This window comes from Carassius gibelio, chromosome B8 (assembly GCF_023724105.1).
Source record: "Carassius gibelio isolate Cgi1373 ecotype wild population from Czech Republic chromosome B8, carGib1.2-hapl.c, whole genome shotgun sequence".
Lineage (NCBI taxonomy): Eukaryota > Metazoa > Chordata > Actinopteri > Cypriniformes > Cyprinidae > Carassius > Carassius gibelio.
The window spans coordinates 8,666,215-8,682,772 of NC_068403.1; the positions used below are offsets into that span (position 1 = coordinate 8,666,215).

Genomic DNA, 16,558 nt, shown 5'->3' on the forward strand with positions numbered 1-16,558 from the left:
AAAAGCTTGAAGCATGAAAGCTTGTGCAATTGATTGGACATCCTCCAATTATCATATACACCATCATATAATAACAACAATCATTCTAAATTGATTGATATCAAGGATTACAAGAGCCTTTTGGCTTGCCCATATTCAAATAATGTCAGATATATCAACTATGTAAACAGGTTATTTATTTCTGAATCATTTTAAGAGTGTTGTTAGGCACATTTTGAAGCAGAATACTTAAAAAGCTCTTAAAAATTTAATGTATAAATTTGTAATTTAAAAAAAATATATATATTATTTGATGGGGGTTTCAAACACTTTGCTTTACTCCTTTATAGATCATTTGACCCTAAGTGGATAGCCAACAGCTGATTGCTAGGAGAGATATAAATTCTGCCATAAGATCTCTTAATTCTAGCCTCTGAGTTGCTGATTTGTGTTGGGAAAGCATCTCGCACAAACATATGGCAGTCTTGTCATTTCCTTTTTTGAGCAGCTAGTGGATAATCCTGGCCGATTTATCCTCATGTCAACTCTCTTTTACTGATCATTCAATAGCTTTAAAAAAGTGTTTTCAGAGGACTCTGTCTGAAGGGCACTTTTTAGATGGTCAGGTATTATGATTACTTGAAAGGTTGTAACAAACCCACTGAATTAAGGAGTTGTGCATTTCTTTGAAAGCAGTTCTGCGCTTTTGTGAATTTATTCAAGTCATGCCACACAACAGACAGTTTTTCCCTTTATATGGAGAAGCTTCTAAGATCCTTGCTATGTATAGAGACTGACAAACCCAGGCCACAGCGAGGACTGAAATATACTCTGATGCCTCTGGTATTGTAGTGAGGGACGGGCGTCACACCCCTCTTCATTTAGACAACAGCGAGCCAAGCCAACACCCCGCAAGCCACAAATTACAGTGACCAGATGACACATACTTTTACCCTGGCTGGGAAAATCATCCCAAAGCACTTGTTTTTGCTTAGTGTCTTCAACTGTATTACACAATACAGTGACTTAAACAACAGATAAAAATATAACTTTTAGTAAAAACATATGAGCACGAGACTGTATTCTGGTTGTATGGAATGCAAATATTTTTTGGACCTTATGTCCACGTTTTAGGTTTTATGACTGCTTTGTGATTACATGCCAGCTGAGGTGGTGTTTATCTGGCATGGCCGTTGCATTCATTCTGCGCTACGACATCGTGGATCCATTTAGAGGTGCACTGAGGCCATAAATGTTTAAAAATAGCCAACGCTCAATTGCTCGAGCAGCTCGATAGCAGCATGACGGATAATCTCTCCATCGAGCAGCGGTGTAGATGTATTTGTACATCAAATGAATCACCTCTACTTTTAGTTGTAACCATTTATATATTGCCATATTTATCTTTGCACATCTGAGTGGCTGATTGCTAAGGCTCTTTTTAAATAGTGGCATGCATTTTGAATGTGAAGCATTTGGATATATTGAATTAAGGTTCAAAGGTCACATTGGGTAAGTGCAGCGCACAGGTTAGTAATCGTCAGACAGATGAGCGTCATAATGACAATATATGAGACACTTTGCAGTATTAATAAGAGCCATTCTCTGTAGTAGTTCATGAGACATCAGAAGCATGGCTGAGTGACTAAGCGCACATTAGATCATATTGGCACACGTCAGAACTGACTGTTCTCATGGCTTTTCTGGTCAAAGATGATGCGCTCAGAGGCTGAATTAGATCTGGAAAGCTGCTTTTGGGTGATGCTTATGGATGAGATGACATTCTCCTGCTGATTCTTGAACATCTAATCCTCTTTAGTTTGCTCCACAAGGGGCCGTTCAGCAGCTTAGCGAGTGAACTTTAAAAAAAATCCATGTTTGATTTGGAAATTGTGCAGATTATGGCAAAGTGCATGTCTGAAGATGGAGATCATTTTCATGAATGTTGTGATAGAAACCAGCAGGACTGCTAATCCAATGGTACAAGTAGATAGTTAGTAATACTTGTTCTAATGATTAGAGATTTTAACACCATTTGTGCTACAGGCATAAGTAATACCTTGAATGTTGCAGTTTGTTGAGTTGAGGTATCTGACTTACAATAGCTGGATGATTAACAGACCTAAAACAAAAATCAAAGACCCTAGAAGCCAGTCAGAACATCCCAGCAGATGTATAGCAATGTGCTAAAAACGACTTTGAAGACCTTGGCATCAACTGTCCTCACACTGTGGTGGTGACTTTGCATGGTTAAGCATCACTCACATTAACATATAAAATGTCAAGATCTTGTTATTTCCTGCTGTTTCCTGTGGGGGCTTGAAGGATGGAGACCCCCTGTCTCAAAACTGTAGGCTGAGATTCCCAAAGGGTTCAGTGGGTCATTAGCAGCCTCTTATGTGCAGGACAATCGACCTGGTCTGGGCTTTGGTGTTGGGTCACACCCTTCCTGGACCAGAGTAAACAAAGAGGGCCATCAGAGTGTCCCATCAGCCTCCTGGGACTTTAAACACAGGACCTCTTCCTCTCTTATCTCACCCCCATCACATTGTCCATTTAGATGGTCCCCGGGGTGTCTGCCATCGTCATGTATTCCTGGACAGGGCAGCCCAAATCTTAGCTGAAAGGAACAGTCCGTCAAGAGTCTGGGGATGTGACGGATGCTCGTGAAATTTATGATCCTTTTAAATTGATTTAAAATACACATTTTTGGTGCAATTTAGGGATGAGAACCAGCATGAACCTGGCTATACAATATTATACTCAACAATTTGTCAATGTATTTTTTCAGTTATATCCTCACACCATTTTTATTATTATTATTATTATTATTATTTGTTAGTTTATTATATTTGCTACAGTATTAAAGACAAAGTCATAAAATGTCAATACTTTGATATATTGACTTTTCTCTCCATTCTAACTAATTCTAAGAAAGACTAATTCTAATAATCTAGTCAAATCTTATCATACATTGTGTGGATTGAGAGGGCATCTTAGTTTCAGGAAAAAAGCTAGATTCTCTCTCTTTCTCTTATTTAATCACATTTTCTCCATTTCAATCTATGATCCCCCAGCCCCCTCATTCCACTCATTCTGTCCCAATCAGCGTGGCCCAGCCCTGGCTTTGTAAGGAGGGCAGAAGGGGAGATTAGGGCCTGGGGCAGCTGTGCTGAATCACTTTGAACATGGCCTCTTTTTAATGTTTCCTCAAGCGTGCTCAAATTGCTGTATAGCAAACGAGAGAAGGGGGAAAGTAGGGGACACGCTTGTCCTGGGGACTCAAAATTGCTGGAAGCCATCCTGTTGGAAAGGAAAGCCCTGAGCCTGGAGAATGCCTTGAAGTCCTATGGATTGCTTGAGGAAGGCAGAATCAGAGAAGATAAAACTGACGAAAAACAAAACTGTTTTTTTCCTCAAGTTTCCAAATTATACAGCATTCCTTTTTGAACACATTTGAAATGTAGATAACAAAAGATTTAGAAAGCCAAATTGTTAGTGTTCATTCTCTGAATGATTCAGTGCACATTATTGCATAAAAAAATGATTGTAATTTTTCATCAAAATGTAATGGCTTGCTCTGACTCTGAAATGTCTTTCCTGTTCAGCTCCAAACACAGGTGTTAAGTGGTGTTTCAGAAGGGTAGCTGTTTTTGGTTCTGTTCTGGTACATAATGCCCATTTTTCAATGGATAAAATTGTTGCTTGGTCACTCTGCCAGTTGGTGAACACATAGAATTATGTGTTTATTCCCTGGTCCAAAAACATATTCTTTTTTCTCCGACAGGAGGTGAAACTTTTGGTGTAGACTGAAGGGACTGTGCCAGGCTGTGTCAGCACCTCTCCGACAGCCTGTCAATCAGACAGCCTTCCCGCTGTCCCACTGCTCTGTTGAGCTTTTATTTCTGCCACAGCCATGATACTTCTGCTTGTTACACTGTCAGGGCATGGAGAACCTCTGCTGCCTGTCCCGTGTGTGTGGGAAGGGTTAGAGAAAAGGAGACATGATTCCTTTCAGTTAATTTCAATGAACCAACACTGACACTGTTCGGGGTTAGACTACTTTTAACTTGATGCCATCTAAATGATGCCACACCAGTGTCCCACAAAACACATGCCTTAAGAACTGACTGAGAAGAGCGATTTATTCGACATTCATTAAAGTCTGTCATTCATGTCTGTCAGGTGTAAATATACGTCTCTGCCAAACGAGTAAGCCTGTTTATTTAAGGCAGACTTGTCACGGTTTGAGTTTCAAGCCTCTGTAGGGTGGAAGACATTCACAGCTGTACCGTACAGTACACACCACAGCTGCCCCTCACACTGACCAAAATAAAGCCCTCAAGTTATTTTCACCATGGAGAAATTTACTTAGAAGTCACTCGCTGCCAGATAAAGCTTTCTATGACTGAAGCTGTTCTGTGAGAAACTTCCTCCCAAAAGAAAGAATTCATACAAGAGGCACCAACACTGCCCTCTCTGTCCCTCTATTGCCCATTGACCCCCCAACACCATCGCAAAGACCGGAAGTCTCCATGACAACCTAGCGCTATTTTTAGAAACAAGCCAAAAAAATGTGGACCAGACCCGAATGTTTTCAACAGACGCTCGAGCCCTGAGAGCGAGGATCCGATGAGTTGGCCGGCCAGACGCGAGAAATAACAAACATGCTGCTATTTCTGGCCAATTCAGCCTTAGCATTCGAAAATATAGACTGATAAATTAAACCAGGAATCTGTGATCAGTGCTGGTGCAATTTGCATTCATGCAATTGGCCCACACTTTTATTCAAAGCAATGCTATCCATCTTTTCAGTTCATGCACTCCCTGGGAATTGAACCTATGATGGTGTTGCTAGTGCCATGCTCTGGTGTTTGAACTACAGGAATGAAAAGCAGGACTGTTCAGTGAATTTCTGTTTCCTAACATGCTCTGCTTTATTGTGTTCTAGATTTTGATGGACCATAGATCAGTAGTTCATGCGCCCTCAGAAAGAAAGAACCGATTAGCTACACCTGTGGAGAGTCCTTCAATCCACTCCGAAATCTGAATGCATTTCATCCTGTTGGCCAAAACCCCCTATAGTCTCTGTGTAATGTAAGTCTTTGAACATTCTTGCTATTAATAATCCATACGTTTTGAATAGTTGTATGACCCGTTGGCTGATGGTTTCCTTCCCACATCGGTTCCATATAAAACTGTAACAGCCTCATGCAAAGCAACCAATTTTATATCACCCATAAATTCACTCAACCCGACCTGAGCAGCTCTCTGTCCTTATCACATGACATTAGATGAGTGAATAGAACTGCACGTGTTCACACTTACGACCCATTTGCAAGCCACAGAGATAAAGGATATCAATCAATACTGGTTAAATGGTTTTAAGACAAAAGGAGGAGGGTGTGCAGTTAAACAATTACAAGTGAATGGGAAGAGAAACACATACACTCTTGTAAGTGAGTGTGTGCCTGACGCCTTCACTTACTATAATGAAACAAAGCCATATATCTAAAGATCCCAGACCAAAGACTGCCACAATAAAACTACACATGGACCTGCTTTTTATGGCACCTTTCTATCAATCTTTTTCTTTCTGCCACATTTTTTGTTGCCTTTTCAAAAATGTCCTTTTTTTTAAGAAATAATGCTACAGATTATTTATAGAATTTTACCATTTATATTTACATTTTACTGCTAACCAACATAAATTGTTACATATTTATGTAAATGAACACTAAACAGTTGTTAAAATATAAATATAATAAATATTACACATGAATTTGATGCTATTAAAATGCATAAACTGACATGTAAGTCTATACAGATGTAATTTTATCAAGCTTTTACTCACCTTGGCTCCAATAACAGAGCTCTTCTGATAGAAGCAGCACAAAGCTGCCGTGATGGTCCTCAGAATATTGCATCTCTCCGACATCTCTCTTGTTTCTGTGGCACTCATCAGTGGAAATACTCTTACAAACTCAGTGCTTTATACCTCCAGTGAACAGAAGCATGTTAGCTGCCCAGCGACTAACTGTGAACTCTCTCAGTGCGAGTGTGCATGAGTGAGTGTGAGTGTGTGTGCATGTGTTTGAGCGCTCAGCAGTGCATATGCTGCTCCATGCTGTTGCTCTCACCCCCGGGCAGCCCATGTAAGGAGCCGAGCTAAACTCCATGTGATATGACTTTCCAGCCAATCAGAGGACAGCCATCTGCATGAGCGCCACACAGCCAGCCTCCAAACCAACCCCCCTTTCCCCAAAACCTCTAACAGCTTGTCAGAAAAAAAGATGAGGAGAGAATGGGATAGAAAAGATGTATTTATATTAGGACTTCACATTTTTTATTTCTTGTATTTTCTCTTTTCCTTGCTTTTTTCTTTAGGTATATGCTAATTAGTGAATGAGTGAAGATTATATTTAGACATCTTGAGATTTTCAGTCACTAACTGGACAATTAACAGAAGCTTGTGAAGCTAGTAAAAAGCAAGTAAATATTATGCTTTGAGATCTGAGGTATGTATAGCTGTATTCTGCTGCCATTTCAAAAATTCCACATCGACTGACTAATGCTGCTAATTTCATGAATCATATTCACATATCATTTCTAAATGCAATCTGCACACTTTCCCTGATTTGTTTGCACTGATTTTAGAAAAAGATTTGTGATTTAAGCATGATAAATTGGGTTAAATTGAGTAGAAGTATTAACTCATTATTTGTAATTAAATTAACCAATATACTATGTTTAACAAACAAATACTAGATTTCACAGAAAGCTGCAGCATTGCATATGCTCAAATTCTATGTAGGCTTGATTATCAGGGTCTAAAAAATATATATGAGAATTATCACTTCATAACAAAACAAAATAAAGAACAGTGCTGACACATATTGCAAGTAAATGAGAACATGCAGAGAGAAAATCTGATATCCAGCAGTTCAGTGACATGAAAAAAAAAACATTGCTTATCACTAATGACATTTGAAATTAATATTTTTAGACAAGAGCGAGCATTTCCTGTGGACTACTTTTAGGAGCAGTTTTCCAGGCAGATGAGGAGAGTGGTGATACTGTGTGACAGGTCTGCACTGAAGGACCAGGACTGTGTCTTTTAGTATCATCACAACATCACTCTAAAATCCAGCTGGGTTTCAGTAACAGCAGGGGGTTAATATAAAAGAGCATTCCCCCAGCAGGCAGGGCCCTCTTCCCCAGCTGGGACTATCCTGACCCTGAGAAGAGAGCTCGGTTGAGCCTGAAGGGTCCCAGACGGCCAAATTCACTCATTTCTCCCACTGGGGTTTAAATAACAAGACTACTCTGTCTCTAGTCACACACAAACAGCACTTAGTGTTATTGCGGCTATAGTTGGTGGGGTGGGGGTGGTAACTGTGGCTTTTTTCTTGATTAACCTATTTGTTAACAGCCTTACAGGTTCTGTCATTTTCAGGAAAATTAACCCCCGCCCCATAGAAAAGAGTCAGAGAGTAAAAGAGGCACTTGGAAACCAGTAAGTTTAGAAGACAGAAGAGAATTCATGTTTTCCAGACCATTTGACCGGACTGAATAAAGCTCACAGTGTTTGTGTGAGGTGAGTCTGTTTTGTGAGTGTGTGTGGGTGTTATTTGCACCTTTTAATATTGTGTGGCTATTTAGTGAAAGGACCTTTTAAAACATTATTTCCTAATATCAGAATTTTTGTGGGGTCTGCGCACAAAAATCCTTTAGTGAAAATGATTTAAAAAAAAATTCCCCATATATTTTTTTTATTATTATAAATAATTGTATTTGCACAGCAGTTTAAGTTTTCTTTGACCAGAAGAAAACTGATCCAAAGAGCATTTTGTACTTCAGTGGAAGCAGGAGCATCTGACTGTCTGTGCAAAGAGTTCAAAGACTTTTAAAGGGGTCATCGGATGCCCATTATCCAAGTTGATATGATTACTTTAGGATCTTAATGAAAAGTCTGTAACATAGTTGGTAGTGTAAAACAACACTCTTTTCAGAGCAAGCCGTTTTGTAGCATTTTCCTTTAAATGCAAATTAGCTCTGTTGACTCCGCCCCTCTCTTTTGAACCGCTCTCTGAGGGACCGTTTACTTTACCAACAAAATTAAATGAATATTTAAAACAATAAAGTGTAGTGTATGTCCTACATAATTCAGAGCCATTTTTGGATGCAAAAAGTTGGATGTCTATCAACAGATTTATGTTTCTCCCAGATTGCTCTTAAGAGGTAAACAAAGACATAATGGCTGGCTGGCACACCCTCGGACCAACACTGGAATGTTCTCCCTGAGAGTGGGCTCCTAAACTACCTAATTATGCTCAATAAAATCACCATGGTCCTGCAAGCAAATCTGCCTTTCCACAGTCCGCTAAAGAAAGCAGCCAGCGGGATGTTTTTGTACATAAGAGCAAAAAATAAATTTTAAATACATGTCTGACTTCACTTCAAGAGAGCATAGTTCAAAGTGTAAAGTGCTTGCATGTGACCGTTTCTAGCTGAAGTAGGGTGAGTTAGGGTAATCTGGGAAACCTTTGATTCCATCTTGCTACATGTTTTTTTTCTGAGCATGCAAAAAATGCAGACAAGAAGAAAATTTGATTTACAATTCGAAAATGTCAAATATTACGGTGTAATGTGAGCAAATCCTTTATCTAAGGTGACAGCTCCAGTGCATTAAGTCTGAGGGTTCAGACTTTATCCAGTGGTTAGACCATAAGTTATTTTTGTTTCCTTGTAGAAACTTCATTATAATTTGTGACCCTGGACCACAAAACCAGTCATAAGGGTAAATTTTTTTAAATTAAATAAATAAGCTTTCCATATGATCTATTAGAACAATATTTGACCAAGAAACAAATATTTAAAAATCTGGAATCTGAGGGAGCAATAAATAAAGAAATAATAAATAAATAAATAAAATACTGAGAAAATAGACTTTAAAGTTGTCCAAATGAAGTTCTTAGCAATGCACATTAACAATCCAAAATTAAGTTTTTATATATTTACAGTAGGGAATTTACAAAATATCTTCATGGAACATGATCTTTAGTTAAATGTCCTAATGATTTTAGGCATAAAAGAAAAATCAATCATTTTGACCTATACAATGTATTTTGGCATATTGCTACAAATATACCTGTGCTACTTATGACTGGTTTTGTAGTCCAGGGTCACATTTGCTTTATTTATTCTATAATGTTTTAATATTTTTATTATTTTTATTACTTTTAATATATATATATATATATTTATTTTACACTAAAGAAACTATGATTGTAAACCTTTTTAATCAAATCACTAGACTTACTGTTTCAAAGGACTTAACTTTTTATAAATTCTGATGTTAAATGTGAGTGAAAGCTTGCTGTAATTTATTCTGTTGTGCTGCAGTGCATATAGATGAACACTAGGAGGTGCTGTGCCTCTGTAATGTGTGCAGTGTTTATAATAATCATCGCATGTTTTAGTTATAGTGGCTTCCTCATAATTTTCTAATTCACACCTAATAATGTTAGGTAAACTTTCAGATGCACTGATGATCTTCCAGTTTGTTTAGTGTTCAGTGACAATCTCTATTGCAATATGTAAGACAATGTTCATTCAGCTTTTGCTTTGACTCACTAATGTCTTGATCCAAGTTCACAGTCATGTAAAATCAAGAGATTCTCCATCCTAAGAGGAATGTGATCAACGATCTTCATCACCAGTCAAGTTATGCCTGTGGATGGGATTTTTGTACAATCTGCAGTGTTCCCTGAGGTAAAGCTCTAAAAATACTACTTTTAATATCACTGCATTAAGAACTGGAACACATGCCAAAACGTTGAATTATAATAACTGGAGGCTTTAAAGCAGGGAGTGTGCCACATGCCATTTCTTTAATTTCGATTTAATGAAAACTCTGGATATCTGACAACTCATTTATCGGGTTATATAAAAGTAAAACAATAAGTCATAGCACTGGTTAAGAGTTGTTTTACATAGTTACTTCAGTAACACTTTATATTACCTTTGTTAAACATTGTTAATTAATGTATCAATAGAAGGTTGAATTCTTTTAAAGAATTATGTTTAAATAATGAGAATTAGTGTGCTGTCTAATAATAATGTTACTCATTCCATCTTACGTATTTTCTTCTGTGCAGACTGACCTAAAGTTTCTGCCTACTTTCATGGCCATTACTCTATTCTTTGTCTGTTTATCTAAAGAACATGAAATATCTAGCAATGGTGATATGATTTTATATAACAATATGAGTGGGTGTGTCAGTCTCTTCCATCAGGTCTTCATGCTTCCGGTCTCTCTCATCTTTTGAGAGACAGAAGCCCTTTGAGCTGTTGGTACTGGGTCAGTCTATGTCCTGTGTTTCTGTGCTTCTGTCTCTAGCTGCTGTAAACGTTCAGAGAGGCTGCAGGCCGGACTAAGGAAGTCTTTCTATGGGTTCACAGGGCAGCAGATCCCACAGAGGGAACAGTGCCTCATTGTTCCTGTAAAGCTCTTTCATGAGTGCTTAGCAGCTTACTGAGCAACAGTGTGTGTGTGTGTGTGTGTGTGTGTTCACCATCAGGCCATCAAGAACAGAAAGATGTGTGTGTGTGTGCATGTGTGGGAGAAAACAGGAAATAAATCTGTTGTTGTTAAATATAAAAAAAAAAAGTCTTAGTAACTAGTAAAACATCTGAGATTAATAAAGAATAAAGTCATAATAACGGAAGTCAGTATTTTGAGAAAAACCCCCAAAATTAATGAAGTTGTAATATTTAACAAATTTTATATAATCGAAATATCATATAGCTACAGTATTGTCTTTTTTTTTTTTTTTTTTTTTTTACATTTTACTCCAAATATTATGACTGTTAATATAACTTTATTCTGCTAATCTTTGATTGATATGTATTTTTATTTATTTTTATTTAAGCTCTAAAATGCTTTCATACGTAACCATATGGTTCTTTGGAGATTATAAAATAATTTCTTGATAGTACATTATAAATCCTCAGATTAGATCACTTATCATTTTGTATCAGCCAAACCAGATTTTGAATAGTTGCATATGTCTTTCTTAAAATGTGTAACGTGAAAATTAGTGTTAATGTGCCAATGACACCCATATGTCATTTATAGTAAAATAAATGCGGCACTGATGTTTCATTTCCATCCATGAATCACAACAAGAAGTCAGTGATTCATGTGTCACATCCGCAGATCACAGATTTGATTCCCACCCTTTAAAAAAAAATTATATTTTTAAACATCCAAGTCACCCAAACAATTTCCACCCTCCAGATCCTCTTTGATGATAATAGCTCCAATTTCTTCAATCTCTGCTTCACACGCAAGGAGAGAAACAGATTAATAAAGGCTTGATATTGTAAAAAAAAAAAAATCATATAATTCGTGCTTGATATTAAATATAGGTAGATGACTTCCCTAAGTTGCGTGGCTAAGGTTTTGTCCCGGGGTTACATATGTAAACGGAGTAGAAGTTGAGCTAACAAATTTCAACTTGACTCATTCAACCCCAAACCATGATGGAAAGCACCACCTGATCTGATATCATCTGAAAACAAACAGTTTTCACTAACAATGCTAAAACAAGGGTCATCTGACTTCAGGAAGTGATATCAGTGCATAAGGTCTTGGAAGTTAATTATCCCATATTTTTGATGGCTGGCTTCCTGTTAACTTTGAAGAAAACATTCCTTCGCTAACAGGTCGTCAAAAAAATAGGCCAAGGCTGTAAACCGAAAACCCAAGACATGCAAAACTAGCCAGTTGAATGTTGAAATAAATGAAGCCTGATGGAAGAGAGACGCTTTTAAATTGATCATTGATTACAAACCTTGTATATAGATAGCATATATAGATATGTCCAGTATTAGATATGTACAGTATAGATAGCGTCCAGTATTTTTATAGTTTCTTGGCTGAATGATCAACATCAGGTAACAGTTTGTAAAGGGAATGTATAATTTATATAATTTATACCAAGCTAAGTATAGTGTCTGTGTACCCCAATTATAATGTCAGTAGATGAGAACTGTATTGATAATTACAGCATAATTTCAATATATATATTAAATAATTGACTATTTTAGATGATAAACCCCATCTGTGGCTTTCTGGCTGACGGATTGAATTTGTGCACAGGTCTGCATGGGAACCTTCTGTTACTGAGAGAGATCAGAGATCCCAGGTTCTGTTCAGACCCAGGTGTTTGATAAACATGAAGCTGGAAACTCAACACCACCTGAAGAGGGCAAGTTGAGGTCCACATTCATTCAGTCTGAGGGAGAGGACGGGGGATGATTTACTGAAACTATGACTACCTCAGACCTTGACGCAGACACCCAAACACACAGGCGTGATGAAGACTCTGTCAACATCTAGATTTATTTTCTTTTCAGCTGAGTGTTTAATGGTGTAAATGGAAAAACTTCATATGGCAGTACAGATTACTACAGCTGCTTTTGCATTCTTACAGATGGCCACACATTAAACAGGCAGAGCTTCCTCAAATAGAGTATAAAGAGCCAGTGTATATGGACTTCGTCTGATTGAAACATTTCATGGCTATGTTATTCCCCTGAGGATATGTTGTCCAGTTTTGTTATAGGCCTCTCTAATTGGCGGGTGAATCTCACGAATTTCTGAATCATATTTTTCTTCAAATTGTTTTTTTCAATTTGTATTTTATTTCATCAATCACATTCCATTCAATTAATATCCAGATGAGTTTTATTAATTTTTACAGTAATATTGCCATATATCATTTGTGTGTAAACATTCATTCATTTATTTAAAAAAATACTTTTCACTTTGTTAGTAATTTAAATATTAATTAGTAATGGCAAAATGCTAAAAAATAAAAAATATTCACTCCTATTTATTTGAACATTCAGTTCAAACAAATATGTACTTTTTATATGATTTATATTCATGAAAATGTAGTGTTAAAATGTGTTAACATATCTGTAAAATATGGCAGACATTCTTGGACAGGCTGTGGGATTCACCCTATAATGATGTTTTATAAAAATCATTTTCGGTTATGGTGACTGTCTGTTCAACTGTGCTGGAGCACTGCCAACGTATAGTTGCTATTGACTGTGTGTTTGTGCTGTTTGCTTTGGTTTGTTGTCTGTGCGAGGTAATGCTATGAGGTGTTTGTTCTTCACAGGGAGTTGCTAGACCCCAACATGATGCAGCCCACTGAGCTACTGAGTACAGGGAGGACAGAGAGAGTGAGACGGATCATTTCTCAGCAGGCTGACAGAGGTAGCTGTGTGGTGACAACACACTCAAGGCTGCAGGTGATCACAGTGGAAAATCTCATTCAGTCGGTGCGAACCGAATGGAGCACTCAAAATATATGTTACACCATATCTTTCATCAGAGTCGTGGGTGCTGTAATACAGTCATGTTGTGTGATGGAGAGCTTTCATAACTGCTAGATGATGCCCCAGGTCAAAATAAAGCCAGGGAACAATTCTGCCTTTGCTGGCAAAGTGAAATTTGTCATTTGTTCCTAACTTGATCGAGTATAATTTCACCTGCATATGTTGTTTGCAGAGCCTTGAAATATCACCAGCTCATTTCCTCCTTGTAATTGTGCCATTTTAATTTAAGATGTGTCTACAGGGGCCCCTCGTACAGTAGGAAACGCAGAAATTGTCAGATCTTTATCAGAAAATTTTGGCTGTTGAGTTTTATGAACAGCCCTGGCTTAAAGTTGCAAGAGTCTAAGGTCTGATGTATTCATGTATACATTGCCTGTCATTCCCCTCAGAATCAAATGTGGTCAACTACCTAGACGGGTCAAGGAGAGTGCACTTTATTTGCTAACTCCGAGTTAAATAACACTGAGAAATGGAACGAAAGTATTGTTTTTGCAATTGGCTTATCATTTTTAATTAGCACATAAGATACATCAGGAAGCGTAGATTTTATACAACCAAGATAATCACTCCCACTGACGCACACATTTATCTCTGATGCAAATCCAAGTATGCAATGTAATACGTATATTTACTCAGCACTCCGTCAATAAACTACAATCCTTCATATCCACAACATCCAGCACAGATGACATTCTCATCCTACTTTAAAGACTTTACACTTACAAAACTCCTTAAGCTGAATAGTATTGGATATCTCAAAGGGTTAAGGGTTGCCCTAAGATATTTTCTGTCTTCTGCAAACCCTCACCCACCATTCTATCATTACCTCATACACTGCCAGTGGCTTTTCACCATAATAGAGCAATCATTTCAAACTCCACACGCACATGTTACGGTAAAATGTGAAGCCTTACCTTGACATACTCCATGGTAGGGTCCATGCCTGCACCGTCCCTGCAGGAAAAAGAAAGAACTCTCTTCAGCGAACACATCAACTCTCCTTTAGCCAAGCTGGCTGCCGGTTTAACTGTAAGTGTGTGTGTGTGTGTGGGTCCTTCTCTGGGCAGGCTGTACATTGGACTGCAGTTCAGCCCCTCTCGCCTGAGGTCATTACACCACAGTATAGACCACAACATGTGGACACAAACACCCACCATCCCCCCAAACACACACAATTACTTCCACACCAACCTAAATGCACAAAGTTCAGCTGAGATGCAGATATCAATTTTGACAATGAATAAAAAAATTTAAGCAGGCTTTAAAAAATATAAGGTTAAGCAGTAAGGGATGAGCATTTCAGGTCTTTTAGTGGCTCTCTGTCTCACACACAAACACACTCTTATGACTCTCCGGATTTATGCTTGCGTGAAGACTTAAACCCCAAATTCTAAAGGATTATAGCCAGGAAAAGGGGAATTAATTCATTGATTCTAAATTTCCCACAGGCTCAAAAAACAGCATAAATAAACTTTCAGTGCTACCTTTGGGTAAGAGACAAACTTGGCGCAAATGTAACCCAGAATCTATACAAAACAGGAGATGAGACATAGCAATTGTTCACATGACCACTATTCCTGCCTGCATCTTTAAGGTTATGGTCTAGATGTGACTTACCCTAACTGCAGAGATGGCCTTTGGTCAGCACTGCATTTTTTGTTTTATTTAGATTCTCTATGTGGAACGCAGGAACCATGGTGGTGAAGAGAGTCACAGAGAAGAATGAGCGGTCGAGGTGCACTGCACGGCTCAGCTTTTTCTCCATTTAGATGTTTCCACCCTCTCTGTTTTTGCCTTTACCCAGAGTCCCTTTCATCTCAGCTTACACAAAAACCTGACTTTTCTTTATGACTCTCTCTCTCTTCCTTTCTTACCACCAGGGTGTGTGGTGGACTGTCTCAACCCCTTAGGGGAATAAGGGTGGCTTTCAGGTTCAGTGTGGAGGTGGCACCTGGGGTGAGAGCTCAGATATATAAAAAGCGTCCGATTACTGGAAATACGAGAATTTGTGAAGATTTTTTTTTTTATTATTGTTTGTTTGCTTCGCATTTGATGTAACTTAAAAGCATAACTGATGCTGTTCCCATTGGACATTCAGTAGAAAACTACTCTAGAGGCGATAGGTCACGCTTTAAAGCTTCTGAAAACTGACATTAGAGCGCTATAAGAGTACACTGTCAGCACTCCCACGGGTCGACCCAAGGGTGACTTGAGTTTGGAACCAGGCCGAACATACCGTCTTGTCCGCAAAAAGAGGGCATGCCGTGAGGACATGGCCTCAAGAAAAACATTCATCTCCATCTCTGGCTCGTTCTGTGCCAAGCCACAGCTGTATTGTGTCTCAAAGTGGTGATTTGTACCTCACAGTCTTGCCAGTCATAATTAGAAAGCTGAGGGAGGACATGTCAAGTTAGAGAGATGGACAAGCTATTATTGGGTTTCCAGAAACAGATTCATAATACTTAAGCCAAAGGAGAGAAATGGGACATTTGACATGCAACACTCCCAAAAAATTACCCACACATCGAAAGTCATAAATCAAAGGCAGTTCACAGCCAAGACGACAGGGGCAGTGAACCGATACCAGTCAAGTTCACTAGGGAGTTTAGGGAGTTTCAGTAGGAATTCAGGCCATAGATGTGATTGTTCTGATTAGTGTAAACTATGGCATGAGTTCTAAGATGTGTCTGTGGTTAAGCTGTGTTACCCAATGAGTAAATTGGAGATGACCTATGACTATACCGTACAAACCTACCTTCCTATGTGTGAGGAAGTTTGATTACCATTTGGGGACAACATTTTAAAATAAGGTAAAAACTGTAATTAATTTTATATTTATGCTTTATTTTGTATTTATTTACAGTATTTACCTCAAAGTGCAAAGGATTTCCTTCTTTATGCAGATTTAGGATGTGGATTAAATATAGTTTTATGTAATGTAAATGGCTGTGTGAGAGGAAAGAGAGTGGAAGAGACTCCAACAAAAACTGTTTCACGTCACATCAGCAGAACTGTGTGGCAGAAGGAAATCCTTTGGGCCACCTGGTAGTCTGGATGGAATGTTTGGGTTCCGTTGAGCTTAGCAACCCTAATAAAGTTACAGAATAATACCGGACGGCCCAACAAAGACCTGAGTCTGCCAGCACATGCAGGGCAGTGATAT

At 38.3% G+C, this 16,558-nt stretch overlaps 1 protein-coding gene across 5 annotated transcripts in view; it reads right to left on the reverse strand.

The window, feature by feature from the left end:
- The window catches only part of bcar3 (BCAR3 adaptor protein, NSP family member), a 54,183-nt gene that overhangs the window by 12,244 nt on the left and 25,381 nt on the right, over positions 1–16,558 (reverse strand). For 3 of the 5 annotated variants that reach the window (XM_052563071.1, XM_052563073.1, XM_052563072.1), the window contains exon 3: positions 14,310–14,349. In XM_052563071.1, the coding sequence (XP_052419031.1) occupies positions 14,310–14,349 (40 nt within the window). Of the gene's footprint in view, positions 1–5,833; positions 5,982–14,309; positions 14,350–15,012; positions 15,239–16,558 lie in introns of those variants that run through there. The other 2 variants (XM_052563075.1, XM_052563074.1) reach the window with 2 other exon arrangements.